This window comes from Mchenga conophoros, linkage group LG1, assembly GCF_057382185.1.
Source record: "Mchenga conophoros isolate Kocher_MC1m ecotype Shallow Benthic linkage group LG1, M_conophoros_male_GT1.1, whole genome shotgun sequence".
NCBI lineage: Eukaryota > Metazoa > Chordata > Actinopteri > Cichliformes > Cichlidae > Mchenga > Mchenga conophoros.
The window spans coordinates 12,788,696-12,808,275 of record NC_140526.1 but is presented as its reverse complement, the minus strand read 5'-3'; the positions used below and the strand labels follow the sequence as shown (position 1 = coordinate 12,808,275).

General features: G+C 39.2%; 1 protein-coding gene across 3 annotated transcripts in view; it reads left to right on the top strand.

Annotated features, from left to right (window-relative positions):
* The first annotated feature begins 401 nt into the window (after positions 1-401).
* trpm7 (transient receptor potential cation channel, subfamily M, member 7) overlaps positions 402-19,580 on the top strand; it is a 105,591-nt gene continuing 86,412 nt past the window's right edge. For 2 of the 3 annotated variants that reach the window (XM_085263456.1, XM_085263386.1), the window contains exon 1: positions 402-805. In XM_085263456.1, the coding sequence (XP_085119582.1) occupies positions 803-805 (3 nt within the window). In that variant the 5' untranslated portion in view covers positions 402-802. The remainder of the gene's footprint in view (positions 806-19,580) is intronic. The other variant, XM_085263539.1, reaches the window with a different exon arrangement.

Here is a 19,580-nt window from a genome sequence, read left to right as displayed (position 1 = left end):
TGTGTGAGATGTGTGAAATGTATGATTCAGCACAGGAAGGGAGGGGGTGAGTAGCTCAAATGTGCTGTTAGCATTGTTAGCAGAGCGATGCTACTGTGAACCAAGGAGCTATTGTTTTGATGTGAGCTTCTACTCAGGGTTTTTTCTTCCAGTTCAGAGCAGAAATTTTTTTGTTAAGATACTGGATGTTGTGTTTTTCTCCACAATTTTAATTATAAGCTAGATATATTGCTGCTAACAGCAACAGGGATGAGTCAGTTGGGCTTGTGAATCATGATTCATGAGTCAGTAAAGTGATTCTCGAGTATTGAACAATTCGTTCATGATTCGCGCATCACTAGTTCTTCCTGTGGAAAGGGAGCTCTTCCGCCCCAACATTACCAAGAGCTTGCTTAAGTGGGATTGCTGGATGATGGGGTTGTAGGGTCTTTATCTTAAAACGTCTCGCGACAGTTGTTAATACGGGTTTGCACTATATGAATAAAACGGAATTTAATCGCTTTAGCGTACGTCGTCACCTTGTGGCGTCTTCGTAAAAACAGAGGAAATAAAACAAAGCGCACATGTGGCTGCTGGCTCCGCCTCCGCCACGTGACAATGAGCTGGCTGAGTCAGCCGGCTCGTCATGCAGCGTCAGTCTGGAGTCGCACAATTATGAAAAGGCAACCTTCCGTTGGAGCTGCACCCGAAGCGGATCTCTCCAACGTCTACCGGGCTTTCCTTCCAAGGCTAACTGAGAGTACCGCTGATAGATGGATAAAAGCCACGACAGAGCTCTTCCTGAGTCTCAACGGTGAAGAGAATGGTATGTGAAGCTCTCCGGGTGGTCAGCTGCCACCCCTGGGTTTTATGTTCTGGTTAAATTGACGCGGAGGATCATCGTGACTGATCGAGGTTTGAGTGGCAGGTTCCCCCAATGCATGCTGTCTCCTGCCTGGTCAGGTATCCAGCTGGGGTCGCGGTGACGCTTTGCCGTTTTTTCCTCTTTAATCGCTGCATGGCTGTTGAGTTGACACATTGTAACGTGAAGGTAGTGTGCGAAGAGCGCACAGTGACACATCGTCTAGCAAAGAAAACTCCAAATCACACACGGGCGTAACGTTAGGAGGCTAAATAGCTAGCGAGCTAGCGCTATACTAAGCTAACAAGCTAGTGGAGCAGCAGCAGCAGTGGTAGCTGGCCGATATGAGCAACGCTGTCTTTGAGCTTTTCTTCACCTCACGATCATTTAGACCTGATAATATCAGCTAGCACTTGTTTAAGACGTTTCCTTTAGCTGTCTCAGATGTCAGACAAGACACGCTGTCATTACCACCAACAAGTCAATGCAACCCTGAGTGGCTGCCAAGTCTGCGCAGACGTGCCAGCGTCAGGAAAAGTAAAGTGGTGTTGAAATGCTCATTTTATTAGCTCAGGTTTTGGTGAAACGCCTGTATTTCTGCTCATGTTGGGCTGGACCTGAACGTTTCAGGCCTGTTGCAGTCATTGTTGTGGTTTTATTCCTGGAGAGAGTCAGAGAGACAGGGAGGAAAAATAACATGGAATTGGTTTAAACAACTGGGTTCGAGCCGAGCGCGTGCGCGACGACTATTAAAAAGTCGTCATCAATGGAGTGTCGATTCTAGGATTCACCATGGCAACCGTAGAGGAGAATGATGTCCTTGGTAACGTCCGCTGGACTTATATCTGTTTGCGTATTTCTCTGAATATACTCGTAATGTTTTTCGTGCGTTTAAAACCTACAAGGGCCCTCCAGAAAGTATTAGGGTCACATAAAAAATATTTTATTGTCATTTCACCTGTACAGGGAAATTGTATGTTATCTTAATTCAGACATCAAAGAAAAAAAAAGACTTAAATAATCTACAACAATATACAAGATATTTTACTTTTATATTCTATGAGCATTGATTGCCAGATTGATTCTCTTAAAAAATGTGTTTATTGTTTTTATGTCCTGGATCATCTGCTAGCCTACGCTCAAACAGAAAGTGTCCACTGTTGGGATTCATCTTTTATGATGATCCTGTTGGTTTTTTTGAGGTAATGGGAACTGTAACGATCTCCTAAGGAGGGCGTCTGATGATCTGCTTAAACCCTTTCGTCTTTGCAACTGAAGCTGTCAGAGTAGACACACACACACACACACACACACACACACACACACACACACACAGTATGTTAATATGCCCTCTTAGGAGCAGACGTAGAAGGACATAAGCAGTTTTTGGGTAAGGTGACTCTTTCTGGTGATCATCATGAAGTAAAGTATGTGTTGGTTGTTTTTCAGCTTTGCAGTTTTTCAGTTTTTACTCTCAGATTTTCTGCTTTATTTTCAAAATGCAAATGAAATATTTTTTAAATATTTTATTGTAGAGACTCTAATACTCCGTTTGAGGGTTTTGGCCTTCCACCAAAGAAAAATCACCAGGACTGTGATTAAAATATATTTAACCAGCATTTTCTTAAAGTCCAGTTTAATTTACCGAACTTAAAACATCTTTATTGTTAAAATGCTAATGATAAAAGGAAAACATTGTCTTCTGTTTGCCAGAAAAACGCTATAAAATTGTCGGTCCTACACACCCTAAAATACCGTTAACATGTTAATTACAATTCTGTATTTTTTATATTACGTATTTAATGATTGGACTGCAGTATTAATAATAAGCCTGTTAAATTATACTGTCACACCGTCAGCAGCATTGAAAATTTTCATTCCTGGTTTTGGTCTTGCTTTTACCTTTTATTAAATTTTTTTTTAAGTTCCTCATATTTGTATCCAATCATAGTTTCTTCGTTTTGTAAGGAGAAAAATAATCTACACCAGGGATGGGCAATTATATTTTCCAACGGGCCACATCAGAAACTGGAACTGTTGTACTGTGTAAGTTTACAAAGAGATAATATTGTTAAGCTGAAGTCAATTCTGCTCAGTATTATTGGTCCGACCCTCCAGAACAGTCCCGAATTCTCTTGTGGTTTCTTGGGAAAATGAATTGCCCATCCATGTTTGTGATTTTCATCTTATTGCGCATTGACGTATTAAAATAATACACCTTTGTATGACTACCTAACATGATACAGATGTTTATCATTAGTGATGTCAGATATCGAAAATTCTGTTTTGGAAAGAAGGGGTCAGCACAGAGACTACAAGCCCATTATCATCAATGGAGCTCCAGTGGAGAGGGTGCAGTCCTTCAAGTATCTTGGTGTTCACATCACCTCAGACCTGACATGGGCTGCCCACATTCAGGTCCAGACCAAAAAGGCTAGGCAGCGCCTGTATCACCTACGACAACTGAGGAAGTTCAGGGTCTCTCCAAAGATCCTCAGGATTTTCTATACAGGCGCTGTGGAGAGCATCCTCACACAGAACATGACATCGTGGTTTGGGAACAGCTGTGTGAAGGACCAAAAAGCTCTCCAGAGAGTGATCCGTACAGCAGAACGCTGCTGCAGGATTGCTCTCCCCCTGCTTCAGGACACCTACACCAGGAGATGCCGGACTAGAGCAGCGCAGATACTGAAGGACCCGTCCCATCCTGGCAACAAACTGTTCCAACTTCTGCAATCTGGTAGAAGGTTCCGCATCTTCCGGGCAAGGACAGAGAGACTCAAGAGGAGCCATCCGTGCCCTAAACACACACACCCGCCCGCTCACATCATCTATAATTGACTGAGACAGGACTCTCTTCCAGACACTCTAAACCAAGGCACAATGTACATTTCAATTCCTTTAACTTTAAATATGTTTATATTGTCCATCCTGTAAAATAGTCAGATGTCTATTCATATTAATGTACAGAATTCACCTGCTAGCTGCTACTACTGCACATTCACCCAGTGTATATACTATATAATGTTCTTCCTCTACACCCCCCCCCCCCCCCCCCCCCCCAAATTTTTGCACATGTCGAGGAGCGTGTCAGACTACATTTCACTGTGTGTTATACTTGTATAACTATGCATGTGACAAATAAAGAACCTTGAACCTTGAAATGTTAAACTTTCTTCTGTTTCAGGCCCCTGGTATATTGACAGAATCTCCACCTGTCTATATACACAAGAGCTGCCTTAATGGTCTTGCCATCCCCTCAGAGAACTCGTTGACAGTCTTACTATTTAAATTATATGTATTTGACTAGGAATAAAACCCCACCCAGAGGTCCTAATCATGGAGTAATCAATTGTCAATAAATTATTCTCAGCCAGTATTAGTACAGTTGCGTTAAAATAGCAACCTGGCTGATATTCATATACTTTTCTTTTGTTCCTGTCTTTGATCCAAGGAAAAAAATAAATAAATATATATGAAAAACAAACAAAGAAAAACTGTTGTCATGTCAAAACTGGTCTAATGTAATGGCTAAAAATTATACCATATGTTTTCGTATTCAGCTTTCCATACTCAGCTTTGATTATTATGACTACACGATTTGGGTACTTATAGTAAACTTCATGTAGTCATAGTTGTTAGTTTAAATTATACTCAAAACAGTGAGTTTAAATCTGCAGGTAGGTGATTTGGCACAATGACTTTGCTGTACTCTGAGAGCAGTGATATAATGTAATGCAAATTAATTTGGCTTTGCACTCATCATGTCCGACAGCTGCTGATTTGATAAAGAAGACCTTCCAGCAAGCAGGCTGAGTGTTTTACCTCTTTTTGGAATGAAAAAACATAGTTTTCTGCGTTTTGTCATCAACAAAACCAAGAGTTTTCACTGAACGTGCTGTCTGGAATGCTCCCTTAAGACTTGCCCAAACATGTGTTTGCAAGTTGTATTTTTTCCTGTCTGTAAAACCACGACCTCCCTTTTTTCCAAGAACTTGATGGTACTTCTCGTACTTTTCCTGTGAAACAGAATGACGGTTCGGGGTGGATGTAAAGAGAAGAAGTGAAGCAGAAACAGCTGTGAATTAGCCTTGTCCATAGTTTTGTTGGTACTCAGAAGGGAACATTGACTATATCAACACAGATATGCTATGTCCTTGGATCTTACCTGTTTGAGAATGGTTTAGTTTAGGAGTCATTGAAATGGTTAAAAATGTCATCCACGATTTATAAACATCCATGTTACATCTACTTTTATTTATCTACTTTTATTAATAATAGTTTTTTTTTATATCTACACTGCAGCTGTCTTTAACTTGTAAGTTTTTTTCGTATAGACTGCTTGATGTCCAGTATTGCAGGAAATAGTCTGGTGAATTCACTACTAGTTAGTCTGGTTTAAGAAGATGACCACTATTTTCAAATGTAGGACCAAAGCTAAAGTGAAACATTTCTCCTCCATGTTAGAAAGCACAACTTAAGGCAATGTCTTGTCCTGATTCTACTGATATTTTAGAGCTTTGTGCAAAAGCAGCTTGAGATTATAGTAGCCTGTAGTGTGTCTTTTACCCTTTACTTTCCTCAGTGTTGGCCTGAGCAGGTCACACGCTCCAGCTTACCTCTAGATGATGAATTCTGCTGTGCTGCTACTCTAAACAGTGCAATTGTAACTGTTAGTTTGAAACAAATGCCATTTCATTATAGACGTGAGCTCAATCTCTGATAGAGTTTTGTTATTGCTAGTAGCAGACTGTTACGTAAAGTTAGGTGGTTTAACTTTAGCTTCAGTTTTGGCTTAGAGCTGGTAGAAAATGGTTTTGCGTCACTTTGTTATGGTCTGCAACAGACTCGAGCTGTATTTGTGTTACTGCATGTGTGTTTGAGTCTGCTGACTGACTTTTGAGTTTATCTCACACTACATTTGCACCACACACACACACGAAAGCACATTTGAAGATGGCAGATAAAGTTTTTTCCACTGGCACAGCACTGTGCAGGGTTTTCAAACTCAAAAATAGTAGCAGTCACAACTTGTGAATTTTTGTGAATGGAGTGTTTCTCTGTAGTATCCAGCTGACTGCTTTCACTCGTGTCACTTGGACAGCTTGTGGCCCATTTCTGACTTGTGGGTGCTCCAGAGTTCCCCGAAAGAACTGCAAGATAGTTCTGTTTTTACTTGTACAGCATGCTCTTTATTTATTTATTGGCTTTTAATACACCATTACCTTGGCACTGTCCCTACTCTTGTTTCTGCTTGAACCGTAGTTTTCAGGGGTTTTCATAGCTATCTGCATCAGATGTTGAGAAGGAAAGCTATCACATGCTTTAGTGAACTAGGTAATACAGCTTTCTGGGTGCAGCACTCAGGAGGCTAGCCTGATGCTACCCCTATATCCGCCCCATGCAGTGCAGTCTTTCAGAGCTTTGCCCCAGAGGGCATGAATGTGTGAGCTGTTGAGTTGTCACACTTTGGTCTCATGACTGTTTGTACTTTTGTGTGCTGCTTTCTGGCAATCTTATCTGAAGGTTTTAATGAACCTGTTCTCTCCATTTTAATAGTCTTTTATAGGCCAAGTTCTTGGAACAATAACATATGGCAAGGATTGCAAATTGATAAGAGCTGTCATAGTTAAAATAAATGTCCCGTATTGTGCTTCTCTTTTAATTGAACCAATATATGATAACAGATTTTCAGATAACCACATTATAACTCTTTTGATTGGGTCTGTTAGTTTAGCAGACTGTATAGTATCTGGGGTTAAACGCGGACATTTTAGTGATTCGTCTTATAGAAAGATGTAAAGTCTTTTTTTCTGGAGGAAATTTACAGCTCTCCATTTTTTATTTTACACATAAGGATAAGCTATTTCATATGATTATCCAGACTTAAGAGTGATGCTGGCTGCAGGGTAAAAGCTGTTTCTTAGTCTGCTTATCCATGATTTGTTGGACTTGTAGCACTTGAAAAAGTGATGAGTCTCTGAGAATATTGATGGTTCTTACTAGGTAGCAGAATAAATCAGACTATATACTATATTATTATATTTATTTATTTAATTAATTTTTTTTGTCCCAGGCAAAACCATGGCCACGTAACCTAATCCTAGAGCTGGGCGATAGAACGATAACGATATGTATCACGATATAACTTTTACTCGATAGAGAAATTAAGCTATCGCGATAGACCTCGCCGCTCTTGTCCTCTTAAAAAAAAAAAAAAAAAAAAAAAAAGGTCAGCCAATCCAAATTAAGTAGCGCAGAGCCGGACCAATCACAGCCGCAGCGTCACGCCGCGTGACTTGTTACGTACAGCACAAGTGCCAAGCCGCACGTGTGTTTGTTTGGGAAGCAGCCAGCGGGTAATGGAGCCAGCGCGTAATGGAGGAAATGAGTGTGCCAACTAGAAAAATCAACCGAGCGTGACCGAAGAGAAAACAGATGATGGTTCCAATGCCGGAGAGATTGTCGAACGGAAGAGCCATAGAAGTTCCGTAGTTTGAAGGTATTTCGGCTATTTCAAGTCTGACAAATACAATAAACTGGTGCATGCGTCACACTGTGCGCCACGTTATTGTTTCGGTGAAATGAATTTCTACAATACTGTTACTGTTAATTCTACTCTCTGCAGTGTTTAAATGCTTACATATACACACAGTTACTGTCCCTCCACACATACGACTCGGTTCTGCTTCTATGCCCCAGCTTTGTTTACTTTTTCCCACCGAGGCTTCTAGACTTCTGATTGGCCAATATTTCTGCACGGTTAGGAATCTAGCGCCACCTGCTGCTTTGGCATGTTCATAGCAGCGTTTTCCTTCATTTCTGCCTTTATGTGTGGACGGGATTATTTTTTAAAACGAAAACGGAAAATCTCCGTTTTCAAAAATACCCGTGTACGTGTGGACGTAGCCTCAGTCTCTGACTGGAAGCGCTAATTCGTCATTCGGCTTTTGTCAGACTAAAGTAACTGTTAAAACTGTTTGAAAAGCTAAGCTATACAACAAGGAGAGATGGAGAATTTCCTTTTAGTTCTCAGTTTATTTGATATTGACAAAAGTTAGTCAGTTTTGTCCTTCTGTAACACAAACTAAGATTTATTTTTAGAATTAATATTTTGTTTCTAAGTGGAATTGACAATTTAGTCTGTTTCGTTTGTTCTATTTTGAAACTTAAACGCTTTAGCGGCTGCCTTTTGTGTAGTTTGCAATATTTGCCTTTATTTATCTGAAAAAGTCTCATGTTCCTTAAGTACATCTACCCTGTTGAATTTATTATGGGAAATAAATATTTAAATAAAAACAAGCTGCTGATTATTTCACATTTTACTTGTGAGCAACGGCACATTTAAATCTTACAAATATAGTTATTTGGCTTATATCGTGACAGATATCTTTATCGCCTGAAATGAAAAAAACATATCGTGATATGAAAAAATCTCATATCGCCCAGCTCTAGCTAATCCTCGTGATATCTTTGAACCACTCTCACTGTGTAACATAAGACCACTGTTTTAGAGCCATGGCTTTTGTAATGATCCTACAACTAAAGATGGCCTGCAAGAAATTTTCATTGTCAGAAACTTGGGATGACGTCTCACCATGTGACAGCTACAACAAATGTATTAAATAAATGAAATCCAATAAATGTTGGAAGCCTTGTTTTTATGGTATGACCTCATGATTGCACCATTGAGATTATAAAATGGAAACCAATATTTGAGGAATTTCAGTTATATGTTGTAGCATATGATTTTACTCACACATACCGCACCTAAGGATGGGAATCAAGAACTAGTTCTTGTAGAGATCCAGTTCCCAGTACTCTAATTCCTTGGAAGTGTTACTCTGCTTGCCTATTGATCTCCCTGATTGGTTCTTGCACACTCACGTCGATCAGTTGATATCAGTTCCTGTGTTGGAGGAGGAAACTAGTGGAGCAGTCTCCAGTGTGGATATGGACAGTACTCTTATTTTTATTGTACAAAAGAATGAGAGCACGATGGTAAAGTGTAGTCTGCTCCAGGACAGAAGCAGCTGCATTATACGGTTAACACAACTTCAGCTCTTCGCAAACACCTGCACAGACATCATGCTAACGGTAAGCTAGCCAAGTGAGACAGTGTTTCAGATTATTTTACATTGTAACATGAAAGCAATGTTACGAATACTATAACAAATGTCTTTCTCCTGGCTGTAATTAAATAATGTACTGCTTTACTTTTAAGAAAAATGTTCTGTGTAATATTTACTTAAGCAGTGACACTAACACTAATCACAACAAAGAGCGGAAATACCTCCAACATGCACAAGCGTTTAACCACGCAGTATGTAATTGATTTGCACAAACTTAATGTCTTTGATATGCTGCTTAGAGATGGTGGTGGATCTCAAAGTGGAGCCGATAAGGGAATCGATAAGTGATATTGATAATGGAATTGGAATTGCTAAATTCTTATCAATTCCTATCACTACTCACACATAACACATTGTATCCAGATTTATTAGATCTGTGTTGCGCATCGTGTCTTGCGTTACATTGCTAAAATTGTAGACTGTAGTTGCCTTACACAGCAGCACAGATGCTGCAGCTGGAGCTGGGAATAAAAGCTGACAAAGTGATGCAGGCTTATCAGCAGCGCTGCTTTTAAGGTACAAGTAGAGCCGACTATAATTAAATTGATGTACTCCATAAAATCTATGTGTCGTCTATGTTATCTCACATTGTGTATGACAACTTTAACACTGCCATGGTTGTAACTGCAGGAAAAAGACTGAAATGGAATCAAGTAAAGAAAAGAGGACAATAAGCACTGTCCTCTCTTAAAAGATCAAGAAGTTAATACCAGAAAGATTTCAAAATAACTAGATAAAAAAAATAAAATGAAATAAAAGCAAACTTCTTGTTCCTCTTTATTGTTTTTGATTGTAAAGGAGGTCTGTTATGCTCATTTCCAAATGCTCCTTGATTTATTTTTCTTTAAAATATACTGGAGTGGCTTTGCATAATTCACAGTTCAAAATAACCATAATTTACACTGGGCACCTCAGAACCCACTGTGTTTTTACTCCTCTTCCTTTAAGCCAGCTTTCTTCTGATTGGCTACCTGACAAGGCCATATTGGGGATATCTGCTTTCGTTGGTGTCATACAGAGCCAAGAGGAGACGGGGGGGAACCTCTCAAAGTTGTAACTTTTTGCTGATCTGGATTATCCTGCCCTATCCTGCTCTGGCTGTATTTAATGTGAAAATCTGCCACTGTAACAATGGACAGAAAACACACCCAAAAAATAATAATGCTAATTGGAGATGAGGTGTGGGAGAGGAGTCTGTGTAGGATTCCATTCTTGTTCTATAAATGCAAGGCATCAGTTAATTCAAAGTGCTTCACAGACTTCATTATTCAAAAACTAAATTCCACAAGATTTTTCCTTCTATTAGTCGATTAGTCCGTGGTAAACTTGGACAAGGCTCTCTTACTCATTTATTTTGGACTTGCCCCAAATTGTACAACTATTGGTTGGACATCTTTAAATGTTTTTCTGATATGTACAACTGCACAATAGAGCTGGACTCGATAACTGCATTGTTTGGAACCTCTTCCTTTTTACATCTCAGCTCTGCTGCACAAATGACAATTTTGTTTGGAATGGTAATTGCTAAGACAATCCGATTATTAAGTGATGATGTGACGAATCCTACTTCCGGGGATAAAGTAGTCTGCATTTAATATGGCTTTTGTGTTGTTAACATGTTTAATGCTTTGTACAGGGAGTGCAGAATTATTAGGCAAGTTGTATTTTTGAGGAATAATTTCATTATTAAACAACAACCATGTTCTCAATGAACCCAAAAAACTCATTAATATCAAAGCTGAATGTTTTTGGAAGTAGTTTTTAGTTTGTTTTTAGTTTTAGCTATTTTAGGGGGGTATCTGTGTGTGCAGGTGACTATTACTGTGCATAATTATTAGGCAACTTAACAAAAAACAAATATATACCCATTTCAATTATTTATTTTTACCAGTGAAACCAATATAACATCTCCACATTCACAAATATACATTTCTGACATTCAAAAACAAAACAAAAACAAATCAGCGACCAATATAGCCACCTTTCTTTGCAAGGACACTCAAAAGCCTGCCATCCATGGATTCTGTCAGTGTTTTGATCTGTTCACCATCAACATTGCGTGCAGCAGCAACCACAGCCTCCCAGACACTGTTCAGAGAGGTGTACTGTTTTCCCTCCTTATAAATCTCACATTTGATGATGGACCACAGGTTCTCAATGGGGTTCAGATCAGGTGAACAAGGAGGCCATGTCATTAGTTTTTCTTCTTTTATACCCTTTCTTGCCAGCCACGCTGTGGAGTACTTGGACGCGTGTGATGGAGCATTGTCCTGCATGAAAATCATGTTTTTCTTGAAGGATGCAGACTTCTTCCTGTACCACTGCTTGAAGAAGGTGTCTTCCAGAAACTGGCAGAAGGACTGGGAGTTGAGCTTGACTCCATCCTCAACCCGAAAAGGCCCCACAAGCTCATCTTTGATGATACCAGCCCAAACCAGTACTCCACCTCCGCCTTGCTGGCGTCTGAGTCGGACTGGAGCTCTCTGCCCTTTACCAATCCAGCCACGGGCCCATCCATCTGGCCCATCAAGACTCACTCTCATTTCATCAGTCCATAAAACCTTAGAAAAACCAGTCTTGAGATATTTCTTGGCCCAGTCTTGACGTTTCAGCTTGTGTGTCTTGTTCAGTGGTGGTCGTCTTTCAGCCTTTCTTACCTTGGCCATGTCTCTGAGTATTGCACACCTTGTGCTTTTGGACATTCCAGTGATGTTGCAGCTCTGAAATATGGCCAAACTGGTGGCAAGTGGCATCTTGGCAGCTGCACGCTTGACTTTTCTCAGTTCATGGGCAGTTATTTTGCGCCTTGGTTTTTCCACACGCTTCTTGCGACCCCGATGACTATTTTGAATGAAACGCTTGATTGTTCGATGATCACGCTTCAGAAGCTTTGCAATTTTGAGACTGCTGCATCCCTCTGCAAGATATCTCACTATTTTTGACTTTTCTGAGCCTGTCAAGTCCTTTTGACCCATTTTGCCAAAGGAAAGGACGTTGCCTAATAATTATGCACACCTGATATAGGGTGTTGATGTCATTAGACCACACCCCTTCTCATTACAGAGATGCACATCACCTAATATGCTTAATTGGTAGTAGGCTTTCGAGCCTATACAGCTTGGAGTAAGACAACATGCATGAAGAGGATGATGTGGACAAAATACTCATTTGCCTAATAATTCTGCACTCCCTGTATTTTCTTCTGTTTAACCTCAAAAAGCTCCTAAAACAGTCAGTGATCACCGTTGACCTCCCTCGGCTTTTATTACCGCTAATCATTTATTTAAGCTCAGTTTTTAAAACCTTACGATGTAACTACAGCACAGACCATGCAGCAGTATATGAATGACTAACCTCGTATTGTAGATGGATTATCTCAGTTCTCCTGGCTGAAGTTTGGTCCTTTTTTTACAGCATCCTGCCATGCGATTACATTTGTTCCTGACCACTGAGAACCCTCACGTTGTGGTGGACCACTAGAGGGCTCCACTCACACCCAGTGTATAGGAAGTGTGTTCCTGTGTTTTGTGGCGCGATATGCGCAGTTGATGTTGGAGACGAATAAAGGAGTGTGAACTGAGAGCTCTGTGTTGTTGATGCTTACCTCCACAACGTTAACTTTTATCGAGTGGGGAAAAAAAGTTAGCTTGTTTATATTATGCTAACATAGCTGTGTCGCTAGCGGTCACGTAGCATATCTTTATATACCAGCTAGCCAAACTTCAGTAACCCTACAAACATCACTGCTGTTTAGTTTTCTGTCTTCATTTATGTTGGAAGTGATAACAGAGCTGTACGTTTTAATTTGTTTCCAAAACCCCGCAGTCAGGACATGCTATATTGTATTTAGATAGAAGCTAGCGAGCTAACTTCCTGCTAACTTCTAACTCCGTTAAATGTCAAAAATTCCGTTTTCATGGATGCCTGGATGTTAAACTCAGTTGTTACACCTGGTAGAGCAGAACGCTGATCATTTTATTAAAGATGAAAGACTTAAGACAGTGTTTTAACTCTCAGTAATGCCACAGTGATCATTTGATATATGGACCTGCAGCAGAGTTTAGGCCCAGACGGGCTAGTGACTGCTCTACTGCATATGGAGAGAATTAGGTGTACATTAGAGGACAAACTTAGTAAGTTTTTTTTTTTTTTTTTTTTTTTTAAATGTGTGGCAGCCATTTTTAGATCATGTATTCAAACAAAGTTCTCTTTGATTGATAATTCAGTCTACCACCCTAGCGTTTTATTTTTGTTTCTTGCCAGTGTTGAAGTAGTATCTTTGCTGATGCAGTGTAATCTTTTGCCTTATTTGTGTGTGTGTGTGTGTGTGTGTGTGGTGTGGGGGGGGGGGGTTGCCCTTACTGTTGTGTTGTCTGTTTTGTTTTTTCTTTATATGAAAAATCTTAATAAACATATTAAAAAAAAAAAATTCAGATTTTTAAATGTCCTGTCCCTACAATTGTCCATTTCATATGTAGTATGATCTAAATTAATAATTAGGTCTCAAGATTGTGTTGTGTACCTTATGAGTTAATCACTTCAGAGATCAGTAGTCGGACAAAAGAAAAATCTCCATGAGAAGGCCTAAGCTCACTGTACCGTGGAGGATGCCCTAGATCTGATGAGTCGCAGATCTGTGGCACAGTAGTAGTTCTTGTTAAGGGAAGAAAAAAATCATATCTTTGGGTTAAGTCTCTAAAATAACATTTTTAATTGGCTTAAATCCTGAACCATATTTATGTCTATTACAAATGGTGGGAAAGCTCTTGAAATTATATTTCTATCAGCACATTTGGTAACAGCTTCTTAAATCAAACATGGAAGAAAATAAAATGGCAATAATTAATCTAGGTCTTTCTGTTTGTTCTGAGAACAGCTCTTGCACTGAAGTGCTGACCTCGTTGCTTCCACTCTTTTTAATGGGTAATAGAATTGCCAAGCCAGATGTTATCTCACCCTGTATTGCGTCACTCAGGGCCAGAGGAATGATGGGTTGACCAGCCAGCCTTGTAACATTGTTGGGAAAAAGGAGCAGGGGAGAGGAAGAGCTCAGCTGGCAAGGTTTCTGGCTGAGGGGTGACAGATGGAAGATAAAGTGACAGTGCACAATCAAATTTGTGTCTCTCCAAATTAACATATTAATTCCCCCAGTTGCACATAGCTGCCCATAAACAAAACTCACAGTATCTAACACTGCTGAGCTGAACAGGATAGAAAGGTGCTGGGTCAAATTTTCCACGTGATCGGAGTTGTCATAAAAACCCGGGGCTCAGAAAGAAGCCAGAGAGGAAGAGGGAGGGAGCGAGGAAGTGGGAGAGTAAGAGTTGGTGTGTGTTTTTTGGCAGCGTCTATGACGCTCAAGTCTTTTGTTGCCTGACATTTTCAGGTACCATGGTTACAGGTTAGCAGTCTTGCTTTTATCTGCCTTATTAACCCTTTGTTAGATTGTATTGGATCAAAAAGACAACGGTTTCAATGCATTCCTCCACATCACAGAAAGAGACCTCTGTTTATTCCTCAGGTGTGTCTCACATTTGTTACTAGTTCAGCAGATAGCGAGACTGAATTGGATGTTGAGCACTGATTAGATGAGCGATTCTGTTAACCAGTGGGCAGTAAAGAGCAAATGACCTGCTGTGCAGGTAGAAGGTGAAGATGAAATCACGCAGCAAAGTTTGTGAAATGTAAACCATAATCTGTAAACCATGTGGAAAAGTTTCAGTAAATATGGGGAAATGTGGCACCATGCAATAAATATGGCTTTAATTTAAATGATTACAATTATAGTAAATGATGTTATTAAAATAAGGTAATCCAGATATACTGATTATTAGATGGCATTCTGTTTTTGCATCACATCATCAGTTTTGTTCAATCCCAACTAGGCTGGGACATGTTCAAGGCTCACTAATGTTGCGTGTACATGTGCCAACTCTGATGTCATCAAAGCCCTGAAGCCATTTATTCTAGTGGATGTGCACAAACCCATCAACTGATGGGTGTGGAAACTCCCATCAGTACTGGTATAGGAGTAGAAGCCATTAATACATGAAGCAGTGTTATCATGAAGGTGTTTACAAAATTGTTCCTTCATTGATTATTATTATTTTTTAAATAAATGTGTTTGGAGGGGATTAGGCCAATAATAGTAGGAAAAAAATGGAAAAAAGTATTGACATCAGCTACTAGGGCTGCTCAATTAATCGAATTTTAATCACGATTACGATCTGGGCTTTCAACGATCATTAAAAATGACTGAGCCGATTATTAGCCCCTCCCTCATGCTTTACTCTCGCGCTGCTCCGTGTGGCAAATCAAGCGCACTGCTCTGCATTTCGAACACGCGTCACAACAATTAAGAGGACCCGAGGGAAGCTCGGAGAGCTAAGCAGAAGTTATTTGGAGAGGAGTGGACTGCCGTTGGTTGAAAAGAGAGGTAAAAAAAACCAAAAAAAAACTTCAGTGGTGTGGAAACATTATGGGTTCGCGGAGTCAGATGTGGATCAAGTAGACACAGTGTGTAAACTTTGCTATGGTGTCGTAGCTGCACCACAGCGCAACACTGCAAAGTTTACATTTTTCATTTATTTCTTATATTGCGAACATTTGCACTGTTATCTGTATTTGCACACTATTTTATATTATTTTTTTAAAGTCATTATTCAATACATTGTTATTGTTAACCCTTTAAAGCCGGTCAGAGCAGCATGCTCGTTTTGTATAACTATTTTTAAATCCCTGTAGAACCTGAACCGCTAAGCTAGCACAATAAATTTTTTTCCATATGAAACCAGAGGAGTTGTATTTACATCTTATGCCATCAGCTTGTCCTAGGTCACGGTTTCCTTCCACATATAGCTTTGCAAAAATTGCATAAAAAGTGCTTGCAGGAACAAAAACATAATATTCCAGAAACACGCTTTGCCGATCCGATCAGCTGTTCTTAACACTTCCCACATTGAAAAAGACGTCAACACGAACTATCGCAAGTGACGTCATTTTCGCGGAAAATGTAGTTTTTTACTTGTAGGCCTTAGAACTCGAATTGCACAGCTGGAAATAGTTTATTTTGATGCACATGCACATTCTTTGCAAATTTGCATCATAGGATTGTTTTTTTGTTTTTCCTGCAGTATATAAAAATTGCTGTATCTCCAAAAATAAAACTATGAAGACACTCAAAATAAATTTCCTGTTGTTGTAAACTATTTTTTGCAACTTTTTTGTATTTAAAGTTTTGAGGGATAAACCTCTTAAATTTCTCCAAGTAGAAATATATGTAAAAAAACAAAACAAAAATGATTTTCAATTTTTTTGTAGTTTATTGCACTTTTTTGCAATTAATGTAGTTACTATGGACTTAATACATACACATTTTTAAAATATGGGCTATAACAGTTGTATTGATGTATAGCAACTTAAAATGCTCCCACAAATGGCACTACAGCATGTAAAAAAAAAAAAAAAAAAAAAAAAAAAAAAAAAAAAGCAGCTCTGGCGGACTTGGTTCTATGGTAGGTCTTAAAGGGTTAAATAAATATCGTCAAATAATCGTGATCTCAATTTCAGTGAAAATAATCGTGATTATCATTTTTGCCATAATCGAGCAGCCCTATCAGCTACATTAAAACCAGAGACATTAAAAAGACACGTGTTACTGAATAAAAATTTATAGGCGAAAGGTGGTTGTCCTGCTCCTGGAGAGCCAATCAACACATGAGCTGGTCTTGTTTTGCGCAGTTGGTGTTTGACAGTTTCAGCTATGAGGCGGCAGTCATATCGACTCCTTATTGTAGTAAAGAACTGTGCTTATCTTTTTTCTCTGCTTAGTGTAACTGTAAAGATATTGCAACTGCCAGTATATGGTTGTGTGTCCTCTTATGATGCGTTATTGCTGCATTGCTGGCAGATATTAGACAATAGTCACTACTTTTGCTGGTGCTCATCACTTGAGGAAAAACCGAAAGCTAACCATCTTGTGGTGAAGAACAAATGACTCAAAGGGGGTAAAGTGTGTTTTAACTGTATATGAATACGTAGACAGGCAAAGCTCCCGGGTCTAAAAAATGAAGCCAGTGCAGAAGCGTCTTAAACCTGCATTCTTGTAAATGCCTGCAGGGGGTGACTCCTATAGCAGCACGAATATTGTGAAGAATTCTGAGGAAAAGACGGTGTTATCTTTCTTCCATTCCCTAAATAAACTCTTACCTGATAATTGTATGGTGTCAGTCACTAGTTTCATTTTACAAATTTTGTTACCAGTTAGAGCTAAAAAGGACAACAAAGCAGAGTTCACCTTGGAGCAGGTCTGCCTCGTTACTGCCGAATTGCTACTGCGAGCATCCAGTATCAAAACATAAAGATGGCGACAGGAGGAGGACTGTGGGAGTTAATTATACCCAGTGGGTGGCATGATAGTCCTTCCATCATTTAAATACAGTCTTTTGAAAAATTGGTGGACAGTGGGGGAAGGATGCAAAGCCATTGCAGTAAATAACTACATAATTCATGCTTCTTTGCTGGGGTGTTTTTATGTTGTGCTATGTTTTCCTGCTTTCTTGTAGACCAGTGCCATTGTTATCATGGCCAGCATGTTGTGATAGCCAACATATTCTTCCTTTTTAAAATGACAAATCTGAAGTGTTATCACGTGGATAGACTGCTTCAAGCACTAACAATACTATTTTTCTAATTGGCTCACCAAATATCAAACCTACTATTTAACGTCATTGGATACAGTGGTTTAGCCTCCCATGACTGCCTGTAATTGCATGCTCTAAACCAGTGCTAAACATGGTTTTTCCTGGCTCAGCATGGGCCTTTGGGTGGTGACTATGCAAGTAAGCAAGATTTGTACATGTAGTTTGGCAAAAAGTCAGAATTACCTTAATTAAAAGAAGTCCAAGATTTTGTGGTTACCTTCTGTGTTTGATGTGATGACTAATGCTGCTCTTGTGTGTCTGTGTGTTAAATATAAAGATGGAGCCCAGAGCCAGGTGGCTTAGCAAAAAAGACTGAAAACAGATCAGGGGGTCAGCTCTGTCACGAGCTTTTATGCCTTACTGATGTTATAATGTGTATTTATCTGTTTTCTAAAATCTTTTAACTGTTTGGGTCGTACCTTAAGAACTGCAGGTCTAAATTTGGGGATTATTCCAACCATTAAGTGGCACCCACTTTTTATTTACCATCTTTAATAAGTGGTTTTGATAATTGTGGGTTGATCTACACTCTGTGGTTAGCAAAGGCTTCATGAAGACAGTTGACTAAAACCTGTATCCATACTAACAGTGAAGGTAATAATCCCACTACTGAGATAATAAATTCCCCCCCCCCCCCCCCCCCCCAAAAAAAAAACCCTCAAAGGTTTTCTTACAGAAATCAGGATAAAATTTGAGAATAAATAAATAAAAGAATTCAGTGGTCAAAATTCAAAGTTTTGGTCTGTTAAGCAGCTTTTCTTTGATTCTTCTTTGATTTAAGACCCTTTATCTCAGTAGTATGCAGGTTGTATTTTTTTAGGCAGCAAATCTGTGCCGTCACTTCATTTCAGGTAGTGTCGCTTGATTATGACAAAAACCACATGGTGTGTTTGAAACTAGAGATGGCACGATACCACTTTTTTATGTCCGATACCGATTCCGATATCATAAATTTGGATACCGATATGAATCCGATATAGTGTTTTTTAATCAACAAAACTGTTTTTTTTTTTTAAATATCTTGCTGCATTTTGTATAAGTTCATACTCAAGTTTAAAACAACAACTACACTAAAGCTATTCTGTTAAACCTGTATGCAAAAAAAAATATTTCAGCAATACTGATCAATCTAATAAACTTCAACCTACACCATCCTCCCTATTCTGGTATTTTAAAGAGTACTTAGCGTAAATATTAAGCAACCTAACTAATAGGGTTCCAACTCCCAGCAACAACAAAAATAAATAAATAAAAAATGGGGAACCACCCCTCACGCTCCACCTCATGATGCTTAATCAACGTAATCAACCTTAATTTGATGCAGTGTGAAAAAAAATGCACAGAAATCAATTATTTTTCAAGAAATATTAAATAGATTCAACATCTTTCTTCAACAAAATTGCAGACTGCACAGATGGTACCTTCCCAAAGGAAAAAGTACTATAGCTTACTAGGGTATATATATATATTAGACTTAATAGTCACTATATACAGTAATTGACTTCTATTCATTTTACATCAGATTAAAACTTTGGGTGTAAGATTCAGATAATTATTTATTAAAAGCTCGACATTTTAAATGAGAATAAGAAAGAAAAGTATGTCTTTGTGCCCCCTTTTCCCTGTTAATGCCCTATAATGCCCTGGCTAAACTTTGCTAGATCCGCCCCTGCACAGTTACCAGCCGTCAGCTACGAAGAAAAAGATCCTGGTGTAGAAAGTAATATTAAATAAATTCTAACAACAGCTTATCAAGCTTAAACGTGCTGCTGTTGTTCAGCCACTGGTTTCCTCTTTCTGGTGCAAAGTGGGCCAAAAACAAACCAGAGAGACGGACTCGCGACAGAAAAGCTGATCAGCTGATCATTAAGCAGTTTCATGATTGAAGTAGCAGCAAGAAGAGGC